Here is a 21,348-nt window from a genome sequence, read left to right as displayed (position 1 = left end):
CACTATTCCCGGGTCAGCAACACGCGCGGCGCTTGGAGGGTGGATGAAGCGAGTTACATGCTGCAGTCTCTTAATTTTGTGTGGCATCCCGGTGTATGTTTAACCCCCTAGGAGGTTTCCAGAAGCTACCCCTCTTCCACGGCCCCCTCTCCTTGCAGCCGTCCGGCTCCCGCCCGCCTGCGCGCTCTGCCCGGTAGATGGAGCATCCTCATCGCTTTTCACTCGCGGCCGGCACCTCCGGCTCGGCCCGCAGCCCTCGGAAATATTCATCGTCACCTCCTAACTCTCACTGCCACGGCAAACGAGTGGGTCCCTGACGGGCAGGGGCAGGAATCCCGCTGATAACGCCCCCGAGGATGCAGAGAGCTGCAGCTTCTGGCGATGGGACCCGATAGCCATTGCTGGTTGACCAGCTAGCAAAACGGTCTCAGCCTCTTCTCCCGGCAGATGCTCCAGGTTTCACAGTTGACAGCCCGGCTTCTGGCAGCTTTCACCCTCGCTGCCGGCGGCTCACGGCAAGGAGGGCAACGAGGCGTCGGCTGGGAAGTGGCACCTGCCGGCCTCTCCGCGCCATTTGACAGGGCTCATTCCAGCACTCAGGAGGCCGGTGCTGCAGTCCGGACCGCATCTCCCTGCCTCCTTCCCGCCACCTTTCCCCTCGCGACGCCCAGGGCCGCGGGCGGCTGCCCGGCCATTTTCCCACCTCGCTGCAGTGAGGGGCATGGGTCGTGGCCGGCGGTGGGGAAGAGCGACGAGACGATGATCACACCCCCGAGGCGCCTGTAGGTGTGGAAGGCTCCTCCCGGGCTAGGTTGGGTGCGGATCCAGGTTGCCCCTGTTCCTTTCCGGAACATGGGGGGACGAAGCTAAGAGAGCGGGGCGGTGGCCGTGCTCTACCCGCCTCTGCCTGATGGCCTCGGGTGAGGCCCTTGGCGGCTGCCACTGCTCACCTTGCCCATACACTTCTGTTAGCACCTCAGGCGATGCAGAACCACCACGCTCTGGTCACTTTCCGGGAGCTGATGGCCTCCCAGAATGCCAAGGGGCTGCCTGGCCTCCCCGGCCCTGTTACCACTTTCGGCCAGGAGGGCCTCAACCCTTTTTTTGTGTCACCGTTTTATAGCCCTCAGCTGCAGCCCTCTGGTATCCCACAGGATGGGTTTCCCCCTACTATTTTTACATAAATCCATTTAATTTTTAAATTCCATGAATTTAGGAAATAATTTTCAGTACCCTCCATGTGTTTAGAACGTGGCAATCCCATACATTTGCTGAGGACTTCAGAGACATGTCGATAGCTAGTGATGAAGGCAGGGTACAAAATGCACGCTGGCCATGTGCTTTAAAAGAGAAAAACAAAATAACTGTGAGAAACAGGGACTTAATAAATGAAGAGCCCTACAATTTTTTAAAACTCAGATGTAATAACTACAGTTTTCATTGGCCAGGAAAACAGTTTGATGCTGTGGGGAACAGTGAAAGCAAAAGCAGTTTCAAAAAAGGTGACATGTCATCACCTTCAAGGCAGCGTTCAGTCTGCCCTCAGGGTTCCTAAAACTGTGGACCACACAATGAAAGGCTTTTTTTTTTTTTTTTTTTTTAAAAACAGAGAAATTGAAATACTTGCTTAACTTCAAGAAGAGTCACATAACTGGTCACTTAAGAGAGTTTTAAAACAGTAATGAATAGCACAAGAGAAATACAGCTTGCTCCCAAAAGAGCAATTATAATTTACAGCAGAAATCAATACTGTTGCACAACTGACAGGGGGTAGAATTGAGGAAGAATTTTACCTCACAGATTAGGGGTATTTTTCATCTCTTCATGAAGAACCTAGAAATGGCTGTTGGCAGATGGTATATGAAGCTACTGCTGCAACTCTGCTATGAGAAGTGGCATTAATGACAGTGTTATGATAATGGCTAGAGACTCCATCAGACGGTTTGTCTGTGGTTTGCACACTCAGTGCAGTCTTGTAATGCTTTCTGCCACAATCGAATTCCATATAATTACATTAATGTACAAAAATGCAAGATGCTTAGTAATTTTTCTGGTGGCAGCATTCTGGATAGCATCATTAGAAGTAATATATGAAGTTTGAAGCTCTTTTACCTGTTGCTAAATATTATGTATTTCTCTTTAACAAAAATAATAGCCCCATATAAGAACAAACTCTGAACTTATCATCCAGAGTTGTTTAATGGTTGGATGCTACTTTTCTCTCCAGTAAGACCAAGAATCAGTCTTCACTACAGTCACATCCTGGAAGTTATCAGCTGTCCAAAATGTAGATCGCTTTTGTTTCTGACTGGTGTTAGCTACTGTTTTAAAATCTACAAACACCCTACAGATGATTAGTGCAATTGAATCTCTCAGCGCTTTCTCCTAGTGACAGGTGTCCTTGTAACTGACAACACAGGATAGCATTTCTCCTAGTGACAGGTATCCTTGCAATTGACAACACAGGATAGCATTTGTCATTTGCAGTTATTTGCAGTTTACTTCATTTTAACTATCTATAATGGCAGGTATTCTACATACGCATGATTTCAGAAGTGTTGCCATTTTCTGCAGCTTTACTGTTTACATAAATTGTATTGGAAAATTACAGCAAAACATTAAACATTTGCTTCAGTTCTGTTTCTCTTTTCTACAGAAGCATTCAAAAGATAAGATTAATCATAACTTGGTGGTTCGATGATAGCATAGTTTGTATCTCAGTAATATACAGCTGTAGAATCTGCTCTATTGATAAACTTTGTGTTGTGATACATAAACTAATGAATAGAAGTTTTTTGCTGTTTAGTGTTTGTGCTTTTTATTTTGCATTTGTGTGTCCTCTGTGTACTACCCAATATTTTGCATTTTTTATGAGAACTATCAGGGAAACAACTAACAAACACTGTTAAACTGTTTCTAGAGAACAGTTTTTTAATGTATGCTCCTAATTAATTCTTGCACCCAAGGGAATTATTTAGGATTTTCTTTCATAATATGTAAAAGCAAAAATATTCTGCATTGACCTGTTTCTTGATGCAGTATTTCTTAGTATTTTTCTTAGTGTTTTCAGAATCTGTTTGTTATCTTGTTTCCAGGCATTAGCAACTAGGGTTTTAAATACATTTGGTAAAACTATTATCTTTCTCAGAGTTTTTATCAGAGCCTATACTAATCCAGTCACTTGGATTAGGTGTTCTGATCCTCACTTAACTATTAGGCAAATTCATTTCTGTCAAACATCCAGCATTTTAAATGCTTTCCCCAGCCCCTCCTGCTTCCAGCCTCAATGCTATAGTATGTAGCCTTAATGCCACTTAAGTTAAATTCTGCAGTTGTTTTCTATTCCACTTTATCCTGGATTAGGATCTCATCCTCATCACCAGTTTGTTGTGGCTTTACTTTTTTTACACAGAACTAATGTTGTGAAGAAGCCACTGTGGAACAGGTAAGTATCATATAACTTTCCTTAATGTGGAGTGTATCTGAGTGAACAGCATTTTGATTAAATGGTTATTGCATCCTTTTTAGTGGACTGTGTGACTCACAAACTGTTTAAAGGCCTATAACTAAATTTCTGCACATAGCAGCACTACACAAACAGAAGAATGGATTTGTAGTAATCTGCTTTCCGTTGTATGTGAGGTCTGTCTTTAATCTCAGTTAGACATCTGCAATCATAGAATCATTTAGGTTAGAAAAGATCTTTATGTTGATTCCAGCCAGAAGATATACTTTCTGATTTAAATGTGCATCGCAGTTACAATGGGAGGAGTGTACAGAATGGATAAGTAGCTTTTCCATTACCAGCATCACTGTTGATAAGCTTAGTAAACCAACTGGAGCAGAGGTTACACGTTTTGTACACAAGCATCTTTTCTTTCGTTCTTCATGCCTTCTAAGAACACAAAGGCTCTCAAACATAGAGGTGCTCCAGGAGTGAAGCTTTACCTAAATGATATGCCTCCTTTTTGCTAACTTTGATTTAGAGTTTCAATGAATCCACTACCACTACCACTCAAAAATTTGTTTCCTCTGAAGTGGTTTGCATACTAATTCAAATGCAGTTAAAACTTCTTTTTCTTCCTTTTATCTTAAAATATATGGTATTCTCTTGTAATTTTGACTTGTTTGTTGTATCAGTAAAGCTTTTGAGTGCATAAATCCTCAAAATGCATTTTTCTTTCATAGTTTACAGAATGAGTGACAGGCTTTTGAACAACTTAGACAAACTTCTGCTTCATTTTGGTAGGTCATTATATCAAAAATAATCACTAACACAGTACATAGAGTGATTTTTTTTTGCTTTAAACAGTTATATTAGCTTCAAATAAATATATAATGTTAAGGTCATGATATTAGCCTATTTTTGTTAGCTGTGAGGTTATGGAGATGGGTAGTAATAGCTATTTAATAGTAAAAGTGCTATTTTGTTAAACTCTTCATTAATCAGTGCTTGTGCAATTAATGCCACCCAACAAACATTTGTTTCACAGCTCAAATCATATATATGTGTGTGTGTGTGTGTGTGTGTATGAAAAAGAGTTCATTTTCTTCTTAGTTTTCCAGCTAGAGCAAACTTCGTATGCCAAGGAACATGTGACTCAACAGATAAATCGTGAGTAGTGATAAATTATAATTTTATTAGACTGCTTTTTGGTTTGTTTGTTCTGGTACGTGTTCTGTGTTTCAGGAGCGGAAGCAAGCCTAATAATAGAAGCTGTCCTGTGTCCTGCTCTCACCCTATCTCATCTTTTTCCATCAATACTTGTGCATTCTCTTGAGCAGACTTTTGCTTTTACTTGCTACTTTTAGCCAATGCTGCTCAGCTGTCTCGTGGACAGCCAGTTCCATGCTGCGCCATTTCCGCTCTTACTCTATTTCCTCACAATCACTGGCAGTCCTTTGATTCAGCTGTGTTTGCTCAATACATCTGCCACTTGCCTCCCTTTCTTCATGGTTTTTGTTCTATCCAGATTTGGACCTTTGCCTCACTGCTTCTTCTCTCTGTTTTCTTAAAATAAAGAAGGTTCTCTCAGTTGCTACTACCTACTCAAGCCTGGTTCTTATTTTTTTGCAATCAAGCAGCTGGTGATTTTGTTTGATAATAAAAATAGTAGACCCAATGAGAAAGTCGTGCTCTACATCAAATTCTTTCTCCCCCTGCCAAGAGTTACAGACAGCATAGTACTATGAAATTAAGACTGTTTTTTTTATTATTATTATTTTAATGCTGTTACTATGTGGAATCGCTCACAAAAATGGTTGTGGTAGAGAAATTATTCTTTTTACAGTCCAAGGACGTCTCTGTTCATCACTGGTACTTCATAGATAGATATTGAAGGTTCATGAAAAAGAAGGAGAGAGAATTGTGGTCTGGTTGGTGTTCCTTTTGATGGCAACATTTTTAATAATCCTGGCTGAGATGTCCAAGCTGGTACTTATTCATTAAGAAGATTGTCAATAATAAGTTTTAATCATGAAAACATCTGTAATACTAAATCTGGTACACCTGTTTTAACACTTCAATCATGTAATTGAAGTCAGAGTTGATTTTTTTTTAAACATTTGTGCAAGCTTATGGTAAATAAGCATGCTTTCAGGGAAAATCCAAAGTCTGTGTAGTCATCTCTTATAGCCATTTGTGTGTACAGCGCAGAGATTTCTAAATATAGGTGAATTCACTGCCAACACTCCATATTTTTACAGTTTTGGTTCTTTCAAAAATTTGCCCAGAAATCATTCCTCTCATTTAATTTTGTCTCTGTGTATTACTTGGCAGAACAGTTGTAGCATTCAGCCTTGGACTTTTAGTATGAGATTCATGAGTGTTTTTGGCTAGAGTGCCTTTTTATAATCACTAGAGGGAAATAGGGACTTTGAGGGTGTGATTTGTTTTGCCCTGAAAAAAAGAGTTTAAAGTAGATTAGATAATGTAAGCTGTAAAAATTGTCTGCTTGTGTGTGCTGAGTGTAGTTGTAGCCATGAGTGTCTAGTTCTGAAGCAGGTGCCTGCATTATGAGGTTGGGTGAGATAAATCTCATCTGCAGGGTCTTTGAGAAAGCATAGGGTGAGTAGAAGAGCTCACATCTGACACAGAAGTGTTAATTTATAGAAAATACTAAGTCAAATGTTAAGGGTATAGCTATGTTAAGGGTTATCTTATACCTTGCTAAATCTCAAACTGTCATCTTCAGTTTGCTTCCAAATATATCTGCTTTTTCTACAGAAAATGAAGTATATGTTGGTTGTTCCATAGTTAGGCTTTATGCTAAGTAAAAGCAAATTATTGACTTAAAATACGGAAAATACGAAGATATTGAAAATCTTAATTGAAGCTAGATTGAAATAAGTCATGCTATTAAAATACACGGAGAACATCTTGGTTTTCATGGACTGGTATTTTCCTCAGAAGTGTTTTTTTTTTTTTCCTGATATAGATGCATGTGGCATTTAAAATTCATATTTAGCAAGTTCTGCAAAACCAGACCCAAACTTCAGGATGACCTGAAGCTCTAGAGCAGTAACTAAGGTGCCTTGCATAACTAAGGTGCCCTTCCTGGTTCAGCAGATGAGGAGAATTTGGTGTCTGTGACTGACTTCTGTTTAGGCAACAGGGTAGCAGTGATGGGAAGGTGTGGTTTTGCACTACTAAATCTGAAACCTTGTCTGAAAAACAATCAGAAATAAACAGTACAGAGGGAAAAAAGAAGTCCACATAGTTGTGCTCATGGCATTGCAAGGTGAGCCTGCATGATGGCTCTCACAATTTCTACTTGTGAAAGAGAGCACTGATCATTCAACAACATGGATTCTCCACTAATCACTCATTTGGAAAATGTTAGCAGCTGTCTGCTGTTAGAAAAAGCAGAATTAAGGATCTTCCTTAAGAATCTCTGCAGGTATCATAGTGCCTAAGGATTTGTCATCATAACATATTTTTTTCACTAATTAACCTCTGTCTCCTAGGTTAATTTGTCGTGCATTGCATGTTTCCACCTTGAGTAAATTTCCTTTTTCTTTTAATTTCTCTATTTCTGTGTCTAGTAACAATTTGTTTATTTGCTTCTAGTGAAGTTCTTATTTCTCCAATTTTGTAGTCAGCTTTCCCACTCAAAATATTTGTGTCTCTGGACTTCTGTAAAAGAAACCAAATGTTTAAATGAGAATTTCATTTCAGGCAACTTTTGTACTGCAGTCTCCCCAGTTGTGAACAGGGGCAAAGTGGATTACACTGTGTTTTCCCTGTACACTACTTGTAGTGTCTGCAAACATTGTGGACTTCAAAAAAAAAACACCCCAGGTTCAGCTCTAGCTGTTAAGAGTGCTTTGCTTTCTACCACTGAGAGTTACTTTGGTTTTATATAGACTAGGGTGCAGAAACAGCACAAATAATCTTCCGAAGTCAGTCACACAATAATAAATGATAATTGTGTACTACATAGTCAAAACTCACTTTATTGTTGCTTTGCTCAGTTGCAGGCTGTTTACTCATCTGGCATTCTCCAGATAAAGTATTTCTGAGTGTAAAAAATAGAGATAAAGTAATTCTGAATGTAGACTTTTATTTCACAGGTGTGTTGAAAATACATGTTCTTACTTTTGTATTTATTTTTAATTCTAGTGCATACTGCAAAAATAATAGAAAAAAAGAATGAAATTGCTAGGTTGGAAGAAAATATAAATAACAGCAATGATGCAATTGCTGATTTGCACAAGCAAAATAAGAGTAGTAAGGAGAGCTGCAAGGCGTAAGTATAATACAGCCTGGACTTTCAGTTATGGATGGCATTAACAAAGTCAGTGAGGGAGTAATGTAAAATTATGTGTGTGTATGTGCTCTAGCAGGAGTGATGTTAAACACCAGTATTCTATTTTTTCAAGCTGCAAATCATTGAGTACAAAACCAGCAGTATTATCTATCCCCTGAAAAAGTAAATTACAGAAAACCAGGATACAATGAAGTTTTGGATTTTTTAAAATTAGAATCAAGAGGTTGCAGAGACGACAGGTACTGTCTTTGAAGCATGCAAAGTAGTAAGGTGATAGAAACATAACTTTTCTATATTTGGGTGCATGTGAGTTCTGTCGAATTTGGACATTATTAAGCATACTGTTCAAAAAAAAGTTAATTTTTGTTAACTAAAACAAGTTCATAACTATTACTGACAGTAAGTCTCCATTATGTTCATTGTTTAATTCTGAATTTGGCTTCTGAAATGGAAGCATCTTTCTATTCTTAGTTGACATCTTTTTGCCCTATACATATTCTCTCCTAAGATTTCTGTTGTTATTCTATACATATTCTCTCTCAGAACTGTCTCCACACACAGATATATCTGCAATTCTAATAGAAGATTTTGGTGTAATTTTTACTGCAGATTGCCAAATGCTAAATACTAACTATTTATTTGCAGTAAACACTGCAAATACCAAATAGTCACACTGTTCTGATTATAGAAAATTTTCTGTCAGATTATTAGTGCAAGTTTCAAATGCAGATCGCTTTTGGATCTTAGTTAAGTTTCTCAAGCCAGAATTTGTCTACAAGGATTTTTTTCTTAACTGACCTGGAATATCTAATGTTTACAAATGACAATCTCAGATGTTGCAAGGGTAGCTAAAAAGGCAAATCCATATTTGACAATACAGAGAGTTTGGCCCAAATGATACAGTCCTGCCCTTTCGGCGTGTTGCAGCTTTTGTCTCTCCACAAACTGCCTAGGTCTTTGGCGGATGAAGTGATGAATTGTTAGTAAATTCTGTTTTTTGCTTTCTTGAAATTCTATACCTACTGATAATGAATAATAAAATATAAAGGAACTGAATAAAAATGTCTGTAACATAAATTTTATTATTTTTTTTTTTTAAAGATGTGAATGGAGAGTGTGGATTTTCTAAGAATAAAAAGAAAAGTAAAGATAGCACTGGGGCCTGGTCTAGGTTTATTGTGAACTCTCTGAAAACAGAAGAAAGAATGGAACTGTTAATGATTTAAGTGGGTATAGTGGCTAGCTGTTTGCATCAGTTGCCATGCCATACTGATTTGTAACTTTAACATAAAAAGACTTAGGAAAATATTTGACCTTGACAAGAAAATTCCAATTTTATTTTGCATTAAATTCTTGCCTCCATTGCAGTATGAAATGAATGTATCTGTAAGTTTCTGATACCTTTCACACTGCTTCCTTAGATACCTTTTGAAGTTGCAAATTTATTTGCAAATGATAAACTCTTAAGTGATGCAATTTAAAAAAAATTAAAAAATGAAGGGTAGAACTAAGGATCTGCTCTAAATTTTAATCATTGAATTCAATGGGGTTTGGCTCAGGTCCTACAAAGAATAATTAATGGCATTAGCGTAAAGAGACTGAAAATGAGAAGTGACTCATTAATGAATACATGTATTCATAGAAGGACAATGCTTGCAGAAGAGAGGAGACTGTGTCTTAAATTATTGAAAATGTCATTTAACGACATACTGAAAGCTGTGATAAACAAGCCCTAGCTATAAGAACAGACTATTAGAGCACTTAGGTACTAGAATCATAAACTTCTAAAATTTATTGTAGTTGATACTCCATATATACTGACCATGATTCTGATGTTGGTTTTGCAAACTCAAATATAATTTTGGAAGTCACACTCACCCTCATAGTTGACAAATTGCCAGTACTGCCCAATAGAGCTCTCAGGGAGGCAACTTTTCATCTGGATCACTAGACATTGTAAGTATGCTGAAGTATCTCTGAAGCCTTTGAACAAAATGTGGGGGTTTTGTATTCAACAAGTCTACAGAAAATATGATAGATGAGACAGGTGAAGTGGGATGCTACTGTGGTTTTGTCTATGTAATAAAGAACCAAATGTACAACATGACCAAAAAGAAATGTGTATGATTAGATAAGTGATGACATTTTTCTAGTATTTATTTTCTTGAATGATTCAAACTAGAAACACTGATTCCAGAACAATACGTGGTGGTGAAATACATCTGGTTGAACCTACTCCAATTGTATTGATTCTCTTCTGTTTTTAAAATTTGGATTCAAGGATGGTGAGATTTCTAGGAAATAAAAAATAAAAGCCAGATGAATTTGGAATGTTGTTAATTTGAAAAAGAAATTGTTGTCTTGTCCTACTAGCTTTCAAAAAAGTGAGGATGAAGATGTTTTTTTATACCCTAGCTCATGAAAGGACAAATAAATGTGATAGCTACCATGAACATCTGTGAAGCAATGATGCATTTAGCAAACTTTTAGATGAGCTACTTGAATCCTGTGTACCCTGTGTTTACAAAACAGTGTTCTTGTACTACTTGTTTCTTTCACGTCTGCTGAATAGATGTGAACACAAAATACGACACAGTTTGTACATTGATCAAGAGAAGCTCTGTAACTTTTACATTGCCTGAAATTTTTTTTCTCTTCCAAAGAAAGGCACTGAGTTTTTGGAGCAGAAAAGTTTGCGTGCCAGTAGATTTTCATATAAATATGTTTGTTTCTAGTTTTATAAAAACCTCAGCCTTTAAAAATCCAGCTTTCTACTGAATTTGTAGTAGATCTGGTGAAGCAGCCTTTTTGTATTTAGATTTTTAATCGCCAGTGATGTCAAACAATTTGTGCCAACAGTGCTAAATTTCCTGAATGGATGAAGCAATTTCTCATTCAGCTGTTTTTGTTGGCCATCATTATTGATGTTGTAAATGTTGATTCTTTAGTGTGTTGTCTCAGCACCTGAAATACATTTGTTTTTTTGTTCAAGGTTATTTGGCTTTGGTTTAGCAAGTTAATTATCGTGTCTTTGTTCTTTATTTATTTCCTTGATGGAATTACATTAAATTAGCTGTTACCGAAGCCTCTATCATATTCTACCTTTGGAGTGATTTTCTAAATGAATGTTCATACTTTGTGTTATTGCATACTACAAACTCTTCTGTTTTGAATCATAGGGCATACTCACATCCAAATATGCCCTTCATTTACCCTACTCATGAACATGCAGTGCAAAGTGGGCCATATGCACCCTCAGTTGGTCTTATGTCTCCAGTGATGAGTTATGTGCTTTGCTCGATTGCAACCTTGTTCTGTATTGCCATTTCTCCCCTCCTTCTTGTTGAGGTAACTCTTTAAATGTATCTATACTGTTCCATTTAGTCTCTTCAGTCCGTATGGATTTTTCCTTCCCATATTTCCACAATGTTTAGCTTTAATAGTGTCTATATATATGTTCCTAAAATTGGGGCTTGTGTGTACATCTCCTAGGACAGATAGATCCACTCAGACTTCATTGTGGGAGTTTGTGTTGCCTTAGGGTATCTTGTATTCTGGACAAAAGCTGCTTTTATCAATCAGTTTAAGCCCTGACTGAAGACAGGGTGTGCTATTTTTTTTTTTTTTTCATGTGGGAGGTGCCCTTGGAGGAAACATGGGATTTTGTAAAATTGGAAATAGGGTCTCTGTCCTACACTAGCCCAGTCTGTCAGATTATTCATCCATCATCTGAATCTCGGCTCCCAGAACCTCAGAAGATACCTGCTGACAACCTGTCATTACAGAGGTTACTCCCTCTGACTGAGCAGAGTATTTGTCAGCAGCACATATGCCTGTTTAGCTCAGTAGACTTAAGTAATTTTTCTGTCCCTTCCCTCACCTCAAAACACTTTGGTGTCTGTTAAGTGTTAAATGGCTGTTTGGAAGTTACAACTTTCTGTGCAGATACCTTTATGTTACCTTATCTGAGAGGGTAGGAGATGTCCAGGCCTGGTTGGCTTGTGCTCCTAACAACATTATTTTCAGGCAGAATGCTTACTTTCTAAAGAGACATTATATGCCTCTTTTAAAGATCACATCTGAATCAGAAAGTTTATTTGCCTGATTTTCTGGAGTTCCCACATCCAAGGAAGTGCTATCTCTAACACTTGAATGTTGATTAAGTACTGTTAGTTTACTAGTTGTGTGCCCTTCATGCATTTCCTCACATTGCTGTACTTTCAAAGCAGTCTATACCATCCTGCTATAACAAAGTCACTTTGGTTGACTGCATCATAGCACTTACATTACAAGACTCCAGAAATAAGAAGTAAAACCAAAAATGGATTAATTGTATTTCAAGGCTTTTAGGGGAGCCACACTAGAGGAGACCTGGAGTAAACATTACAGATGTGGAGCCATATTTGCTCTAGAGGAATGTAATTATGAGCTTGGTGTGAGCCACTCAGCACCTTGTGTCTGAGGACGTGTTTCTAGAACAGATACATTTAGCTGTGTAGACATCCTATACAGCCAGATGCCTGGTTCAACAGGGACAGGGATCTACTTGAGAGAGTCCAATGGAGGGCTACAAGGATGATTAAGGGACTGGAGCACTGCCTCATGAGGAATGGCTGAGAGACCTGGGGCTTTTTAGTCTGTAGAAGAGAAGACTGAGAGGGAATCTAATAAATGTATATAAATACATGAAGGCTGGGTGTCATGAAGGAAGGGACAGCCTCTTCTCGCTTGTGCCCTGTGACAGGACAAGGGGCAATGGATGTACACTACAGCACAGGAAATTCCACCTCAATGTGAGGCAGAATTTGTTTATTGTAAAGGTCACAGAGCACTGGAACAGGCTCCCCATCGAGGTTGTGGAGTCTCCTTCTCTGGAGACTTTCAAGACCCATCTGGATGCGCCCCTGTGCCACCTATGCTAGATGATATGGTCCTGCTCTGGCAGGGGGGGTGGACTTGAAGACCTCCAGAGGTCTCCTAACATCCTGTGATCCTCTGAACTCTGTGGAATATGAAAATATATGTGGATGAGGTGGAAAATATATATGGACTTAGAGGTGAAAAAGAATGTAGCTGGACAGAAACTAAGTTCAGCTTTCATCATTAATTTATTGTTCATTATTAGCTGGCATGTTTTCCTGTAGGGGCTGAATATGAGTTCAGATCTAGTCAGTAAGAAGTGGCAGGTATGTGGACCTGTAACTCCACACTGCTAGGTCAGTTCTCTCAGTGTCTGGACTGTTGTACTGAAATGCAGTCTCTTTCTGGCTATTTTCTGAGCAGGACTTGCTTAGCAAGTGGAGGAATTTCTGAGTCTGTGACTACTGCTTGCATTTTGGTATGAAATAGGTGCTGGTGACAGCAATGAGAACAAAGTGAGGTGCATCTTAGTCAAGAATATTGTACATATCTAAAGGATTTACTGATGGCACAGCTCTGAATACCTAACAGGAATTTAGATGCCTAACTGCTTAGCATTAGGGTCCAAAAAATTTGTGAAGCTCACTCTCTTTATTCCTTAAAAGAGTGTTTTATAATCTTTGTTAACTGTATATTCTTGAATTTGCACCTTTAAAATCTTAAGAAAATAAATGTGCATATAAAAGCTTTCTGTGTTAAACCCATTTATGCTTGACTTTCAAAACATCAGATAATGTATTTGTTCTAGTAAGCTAGCTGAATAACTTGATGTCTTAATTTCCAAATGGCTTTTGCTTGGGGAAAGAACACTTACATGCCTTCTTTTTTATACTTTCTCCACAGCTGGAAACCTACCTATGTAATTCTTAGCAAGCATGAAGAATATGTGAAAAATGAACTCGAATCTTTACAAGAAGCTGTAGAAAAAGAGAGGTATCTGTTTTCACGTGGGATGAGGGTTCTGGCAATAGTGCTTTTTACCCTGTCTGAACTGATCAGCAAAGATAGCCCAGGCTGCATCACAAAGTTGTTAACTTTTCAGGACGATACAATTGGCTGAGTTAATTAAAAGAAATGTCAGTTTACATTAATATGAGCTCACGTGTTATTTTCTAGGACAGGATAAAATATGGCTTCTTCAAATTTATTGCTTTCCAAATGCTGATTATAGTTTCTTAGCGTGTTCAATTCCCTAGAATTTCACCAAAAAAAAAAAAAATCTAAATAAATAAATAAATTTAAGGCAATTAATGCTTCAGCTTTGGCAGAATATGAAATATCAGAGCATGTTTACCAGAATATATAGAGATTTTATCTATGAATGATTTTCTGGGGGCCATTACTATGAAATATCTTCATGTACACTGTGATTTCTTGAGCTTCAGATATTCAGCTTTGGGAAGACTTTTTTAAAAAAATGATGATTTTGCACTTTGTTTCTTTTTCAGAAGTATCATTTAATTGAATGTAAGTCTTTGAACATATATATGGACTAAGTAAGATAACAATTAGAAGCATTCCAATGATTTTATAAATAATTTATAAATATGAATTGCATCTGATTATTAGAATATACACATCACATTTTTGTCTACTGCTCCATATTCTTCAGATGAACCACACAGCATGCAAATCCAATATTAAATCCTGAAAAATAGGTTGAGTGGCTCAGGAAAGCCTGGTCTAAAACCACTATAAGACCAGTTGTGGGCAAGATTCTAGTCAGTGTTAATTGCAAATTTCTTTCTCTTCAGTAAGTGGCATTTAAGTTGTTTCATCTTCATTAATTAGATTCTGCATTTTAAAGAAATAATTAGTTGTGCAGTGTAGCTGCCTGGATTCAGTAGAATAAGGAACAGTCCTTGGGGGTTTTCACTGATACAGAATTTTCTCAGGTAAAACAGATTTTCATTTTAGAGGGGTTGCTCACCTTCACTGTTCTGCTTGTGACAAGGAAAAGGATTGTCAGGCCTGTGGTGAAAAAAATCATGGTAGACCCACCTAGAAATCTAAAGACCAATGTAGAGGTGTAACTTGGGGTAATTTAAGATGTTGGCCTTGATTCTTTTGTAAGTATTCTTTTTGCCAGTTGTCCAAGAAAGCAGGAATAGCATGCCTGATAGCCTTTAATTAACTCAGTTAGTAGCTTATCTGTCTTCTTCCTGTTCAGAGCTCTATTTGGCAAAAAATCAGGCTAAATTGGCTTTCTATGAGTATATGATTAAGCCATTTTGGCTTTAACTAATTTGAGCTGACAAGCCAAAGAAGCATTACTTTTAAATTGCTTCTTTAGATAACTAGTTTTGATTCCAGCATAAAAGTGTTTGATCTGTTTTCCTGAGCTTAATTATAAGACATCATGAATATAAATCATAAAATAAATTTAATTCATGCATTTTACAAAAGTGGTCTCTCAAACAGAGTCCTTCTGTACTGAAGCAGTTGATGATGCATGCAGATTAGTGAGATGTGCATTCAGCAAATTCTAAGTATTTAAATTAGGAAGAAAAATAAGTGCATTTAGAACTTTAGATGCTGAATGAGCTTTTTAGCCTGGCTTTTGGGGACACTGAGGCCATGCTGCTTGAGATGGGAAGAAGTTTTAAAAAGATGGGCAGATCAGTTTGCATTTAATTAGGCACTTATTATGGAGACTTTCAAAGCCCTCCCTGTTTTTTTGTTATTATGGTTTCAAGAACATAGAAGAAATCTTATATGAACTGGAAGTTGATGCTAAACATAAGGGATATGAAGAATGGAAGAGAAATAAAACAACTGTCCATGGGTTCAGGGGTTTTGTGGGTGCTGTCCTTTTGCCATTGTCATTAGATGAAAACTTTACTTAGTTCTGAATTCTAAAGAGCCTCTGCTTAACTGCCTGAGTTAGAGGATGTGAATTACTTAGCAAAAATATTAAAAACAGTGAAAAATCCTCAAGTCCACTATGCAACATATGGCCATAAATATGAGTCTGTGGAAAGAACATTTTGGGAAAAGAATATAATGTTTGAGGATTATTTTGAAAAGCTTGGAATGTACCAAATACAACAAATAATTTTCCTTATTTATATTTTTTTTAAAAATGTATTTGTAATACATCCTTAATTGTACATCAGGAAATTTGCTAGTTGCTCAGCTATCATTCATAGCATCCATTAACTAAATTCAATAGAACTGAAGATTTTCGATCTTTCCTACCTGGGATTTTTGTACAGCATGCACAAGTATTGAGTGAATCAAGAAACTTAGATTCCTAAGACCATTTATGTAGAAAAATAAATAAATGAGTGTAACTTTCCACCTGAAATTTGGGAAGTGTCAGTTCCTGGATTTCAGAGTGTTGATCTAAAGCTTCATTCCCCTTAACAGGTGTATTAACAGGTGTATGAACTTCAGTCCATTTAATAGGAACTAGTGTCTGGAGCACAGCTTTCCTTGAAAATTAAGAGTTTACTTTTTTTCTTTTTATTTTTTTTTTCCTCCCCTGTGACTTTTCCTTTTGTAAGAACAAGAGCTTCTACTATTGAATCTAGACACATTTTTTCCTCCCTTCCATTGCCTGGGCAAGCCTGTGGGCAGACAGGAGTGTCTGCCTTTCAGGCTTGCTGTGTGAAATGATGAATAGCAGTTTGAAATAAAACTTATTCTTTAAAGAGGAATACTGTGTGCTTTGCAAGCAGTGAGAGGTGCTGCTTGATGCAGGCTTGATTCATGGTGCAGGTGAACAGGTGGATCTCTGGCTTTAGTTGCTATTATGCACCATCATTTCTTTCACAAAGGACTTTCCGGATAATCTACAGGAGTACCAATAACTTAGCATTTAAAAATTTGCCTCTCTCTGCTGTTCATATAACTATATTCTAGAGGATTGCATTTCTTTCACATTCTGTGATTTATACTGGCGTATTCTAATACCAAGAAACTTTGTCTATATTTCTTTATCAGTTGAAGGACTGATCTGTGTTAATGGCACATGCTGAGTGTTTGTAGCCGGAATATCTCTTCATAAACATTTGCCATCTGCATAAGCACCATCAGATTCTTGATATGTATTTTGCATATGACTGAATTTGTCCTTTTTTGTTTTTCAGGAATAAGTGGCATAGAATGTAGAATTTGAAAAAACAGGACATTTTAATTTATTAAGCACTTACTAAGTGTTTGCTTTCAAATGCAGAGAGAGTTGTAGTTATTTGGCTCTGGGTATTATTATTCATAATTTAAAATCTATTAATAATTAACTCTTGCCTATGTGGGAAATACAGACGTCTTGCAAGTCTATGCCTACATTACATCGTTGTGATATTAAGAAGCAGAACTAGTTCCCTGATTGCATTCTTAATTATTCAGCTTTCCCAAATGATGCCACTTTGGTGCTGAAAATTACCTGTAACAAAAATCATGCCTAGCAGCATTATTGGTGTAGTAAAAGACTCATCCCAATGAGATAGCTGAACATTTGATCTGTCATTAGCAATCTATCCTGTAAATTCCATGTCTGAATGAGAAAACCTGACTAAAAAAAAAATAAATGTCTTTTTCAGTGTAGTCACTGTCATTGATTTAACACTAGAGGACAGCTGTTCTGTGGAACAGCACTTTTCTTCCTCTTCTTTCCAAACACAATATTGATCAAATTTCAGCTTTATTTGTTATGGCATTTGTTTGTTTGGGGTTGTTTGTTTGTTTTTTGTAGTACAGTCTTTTCAAAAGCTGTTTAAAGTCTTAAAGATGCCATGAACATTAATTGCTGCTACTAATTTTAATAATTTGTAGCTGTGTGCTCACATGATCTTGGTGAAATTATATTAGTGTAACATTAATTTAGAGGGCAGTCCTACAAGAAGATGAGCATTCTGGCTTTTTGCCAGTGAAATACTGAAGTGTTTGCTTAACATTAAGCATGACTAGTCCTGTTGTTTTAGTGTGACTAATATGTGCATTTAAGGCTTCTCTGAGACAGATTACTCAGCATCTCCTTGGAGGCAGCTCTTAGTCCAGTGATGCATCATCAGACTGCTCTAAATATGGGATGCTAGGCCAAATTCCCTCATACTGTAAGTTTGATACAGCTCCAGTGAAACCAGTGGAGCTGTGCCAATACACAAGAGCAGATAACTTGGCCTGCAGTGAGTTTCATGAGAATTACATAGGAAAAACAATTTCTCTTCTGCTGGGCTGCCTTTAAATGTGTTATGTTCTGCATTTCTTTCAGAACAATGAGGTTTGCCTGTTTTCTGCATCACACGTGTATTCTTTGTTACATACAGCATAGTCGTCATTGAAAATAGTTGGAAGATGGAGAGAGCAAAATAATGATATATTAATTCTAATCCATATTGTTCCAGGACAGCAGCAAGTCTAAATGAGCTGATTTCATAAATTAATATTATTTTTCCTTATAAACCATGGCTTCATGTGGTAAAAATTTAAATCTCTTGTATTTCTATAGGGAAATGTATCAGGATTACATAACTCAATATAAAGAGGTTTTGAAGCAACACTGTGAAAAATACGCAGAAACTGCCCTTGCACAGGAGTATTACAAAAAAAGGAAAGAGATTGAAGAAATCCAAAGCAGAATTTTGAAACTGTGTGAAAAATATAAATGGAAAGAAGATGCCTGTTTGGATAGACTGGGTACTACTTTTATCAATGCTTTTATGGTAGAGCCTACTGGCAGTGCACTGTGTGTTAAAAGTGCTGTACAGAAATCCTCTGGTTAATTTTCCAGAGTTTCTTTTATGCCAGTGAAAAAGGTATTTGTTTTGTTAGGAAAACAGTCTGTAGCCAAAAAAAAATCTTTGAAGAAGTATTTGGAGTAAGCATATTCATTCCTTCAACCCATGAATGTAATGGGGAGAGGTTTGCTGTTGGGCTTCTCAGGAAAAAAAAAAGTGCTAAAATTACTTTAGAACTAACCTCTCAACATTTTGAATGAATTTATCACATTTTTAGTGCTGTTTTTAATGGCATTCTTCTCATTTACACTGCTAGTTCTGTTACATACACACACATAAGTGCTCCTGATCTATTAATTTATCTTATATTTGTAATGGAAATTCGATTTCTGAGTTAATGATCCAAAACTAAATTTTATTTCTGCAGATCCTGTTCCTTTTAAATCCCTAAATGGCTGGGCTTTGCAGATGTATCCTTGATTTGTAGGGTTTGTAGAGTTTACAGGCAAGAAAGTTTATATTTACATTTCACAACTTCCTGTCGAAAAACAGAGCAATTATTTATATATTTGTGTTTAGGGGGGGCAGCATTGACATTCCTCTGTGAGAAAATTGAAGGTCAACTATTATACTTCAGTTTAAATTTATGGGAGCATTTTGAGGAAAGAAGATAAAATTTTACTTTATGACATCTCTCAAAATACTTCATGAAGGAAGTGAGCTTTGAAGATTTGTCCAGGAAACATAGATCTGCCAGAGCTTTCTATTACTGCACATTTGAGCTCATGGCATACCAGGCTGAAGAACCTGACAAAGGGTTGGGGTCTCCTTCAAAAAAGGAATGTTGCAATCTATATTCCATAACATGAAAGTGCTTCTTCGAGGCAAAAAACACAGGAAATGTTAAAGCTTGCTGCAGCTGCTACACAAGAATCCATTGAACTAGAAAAAGAAGCAGAGGAATTAGAAATGAAAATCAAGTATTTAAAAAAGGTAACGGTATTTTAATTTTCTTATGTAGTTATGTGTGCCACCATTATATTTTCAGAAACCTGAAAAAGTGGTGTATATTCAAGCACCCAGACCAATATGATGATTCCAGTATTAGTAATTATGTGTCTATAGTATCACATATATTTTCTTACAGAAGGGGATCCATGAAAGTAAAGGCTCTTAAGTCTTGCTTTCTCTTGACCTTGATTTACACCATGTGTCATCGGGCTAGCTTGACAGGGCCAGAGAATACACTTCAAAATGAAGCAGAGCCATTCCTTAGTGTGCCCCAGGGCTTGACTATACAGATTTCACAGGTCCTACTGGTTTTAAAGGTTTTGTTAAGACACATGTATTTGTCTAAATATGCTTTACAAAAAGAATTGAGTAAATTTATTTCCCTGCACACCCTCCCCCCCCCCCCCCCCCCCCCCATAACTGTGTGGTTCAATAAAACTCAGAAGTAGAACTGGCTGGTTTTAGACAGGATATCACTACAGTTACAATGACTGGAAGAAGCTTTCAAAAAACAAACAAAGAAAGATTTTGTCGGAACAGCATTTTGATCCATGCCTCTGCTGGAAAGTAAAAGGTCTCTCCTAAGCCTGAGCAGCCCAATCTTGTGAAGAGTTGTAAACTTTTATAGTATTGTGTCAGGACACTTTTACCTCTCTGAACCATATGATTGGAGACTGCAGTTACTGCCGTCTCAGCTATGTGCACTTCAGCCAGCCTCAGGCTGATAGAAGTGTATCCTGCATGGGTGGTGTTTGCTGTTGATGTTTTGTGGTACTATTTGACACTCACATAATGTGGTATGTGCCATATAAATGTATAGTAAGAAGGGATGTGGTGAATTTATTTGCATCTATTGAAGGAGACCAGGAAAGGAGCAAGTTGTTCTGAATAGATCTTTAGAGTACTCTTTAGAGTATGCAGTACTCAAAAACACCTGTGTATTCAGTTGTCACCATTAGTCCAACAAAAAATATTACTTCTGTTTAACCCCATTCTGCTTATTTCTTCAGACAGTCTTGGCTACAAAAACTCTTCATCAGGTTAGGAAAACATTTGCATTACATATCTGTAATTTTTCAAATTACAAACCCAAATATTTATTGTTTATCTTTTAAGACATTTGAAGAGACTACAGAAGATCAAAATAATTCCAAAATAATTGAAGGAAAAAAGCAGAAAAGTCTAGAGAAGCTGAAGGAGTTTAAAGAAAGGTACATTTTAAAATAATTTCTTCCCTTGTTTTCATCCAGAGGACTATCTCAACATTCACACACATACTGTCACAAACCACAAATCCTTGTTAAACGTCTGGCAAGCTTCCCTAACCCTGATCATGAGATTTATTCATGCAATTAAAAAACTTCCATATTTCTTGGGGTTAAGATGGTGTCAAATTTTGATTCTTGGAAGCTAAATATTTCTGGAAGCTTACTATTCAAAAAATATTTTGTAGAAACCTTTGGTCCTCACAGCCACTGATGATAGATCTATATGAATAGTTTTGAATACAGCTACATTGACTGTGCAACCACAGATAAAATACATTAACTCTACTAAAAAAACATTTGGGGAAAAGGAGTCAGGGTTCCACATGACATTTATCTTCAGCTCTGAACTACTTAAGAAATTTAAACCTTAATACCAAGCATGAATGAAGGTTTCATACACAGGCATAATGGCTTAACAAATGAGTGGGTGGTCAGTTACAAGTGGGATTCATTTTAATTTGAGCTCAAATTAGAATGAATTAAAATCACCATCAGGACCATCTTGCACTTATCTGGAGATCTTGCAGGTCTCAAAATATCACCCCTAGAGCTGACACTTTCAGACCAAAATCCGTCTTAAACTGCAAATATGTCCCAAAGACTTTGTCCAGGTGATTTTTATATTGTAGAATCATTAGTCATAGAATGATGAAAGTTGGAAAAGACCTCCAAGGTTGTTGGGTCCAATTATTAACCCAG

General features: G+C 37.3%; 1 protein-coding gene across 1 annotated transcript in view; it reads left to right on the top strand.

Annotated features, from left to right (window-relative positions):
* The first annotated feature begins 983 nt into the window (after window positions 1-983).
* Window positions 984-21,348, top strand: part of C5H14orf39 (chromosome 5 C14orf39 homolog) — a 35,749-nt gene continuing 15,384 nt past the window's right edge. Inside the window, exons 1-9 of the mRNA XM_054162161.1 lie at window positions 984-1,143; window positions 4,189-4,245; window positions 4,559-4,615; window positions 7,622-7,748; window positions 13,533-13,622; window positions 18,142-18,329; window positions 18,798-18,840; window positions 19,243-19,363; window positions 20,498-20,592. Coding sequence (XP_054018136.1) covers window positions 984-1,143; window positions 4,189-4,245; window positions 4,559-4,615; window positions 7,622-7,748; window positions 13,533-13,622; window positions 18,142-18,329; window positions 18,798-18,840; window positions 19,243-19,363; window positions 20,498-20,592 — 938 coding nt within the window. The remainder of the gene's footprint in view (window positions 1,144-4,188; window positions 4,246-4,558; window positions 4,616-7,621; window positions 7,749-13,532; window positions 13,623-18,141; window positions 18,330-18,797; window positions 18,841-19,242; window positions 19,364-20,497; window positions 20,593-21,348) is intronic.

Source organism: Dryobates pubescens, chromosome 5, assembly GCF_014839835.1.
Source record: "Dryobates pubescens isolate bDryPub1 chromosome 5, bDryPub1.pri, whole genome shotgun sequence".
NCBI lineage: Eukaryota > Metazoa > Chordata > Aves > Piciformes > Picidae > Dryobates > Dryobates pubescens.
Note: the sequence above shows the minus strand (reverse complement) of the source record. Positions and strands in the feature narration are given on the sequence as shown.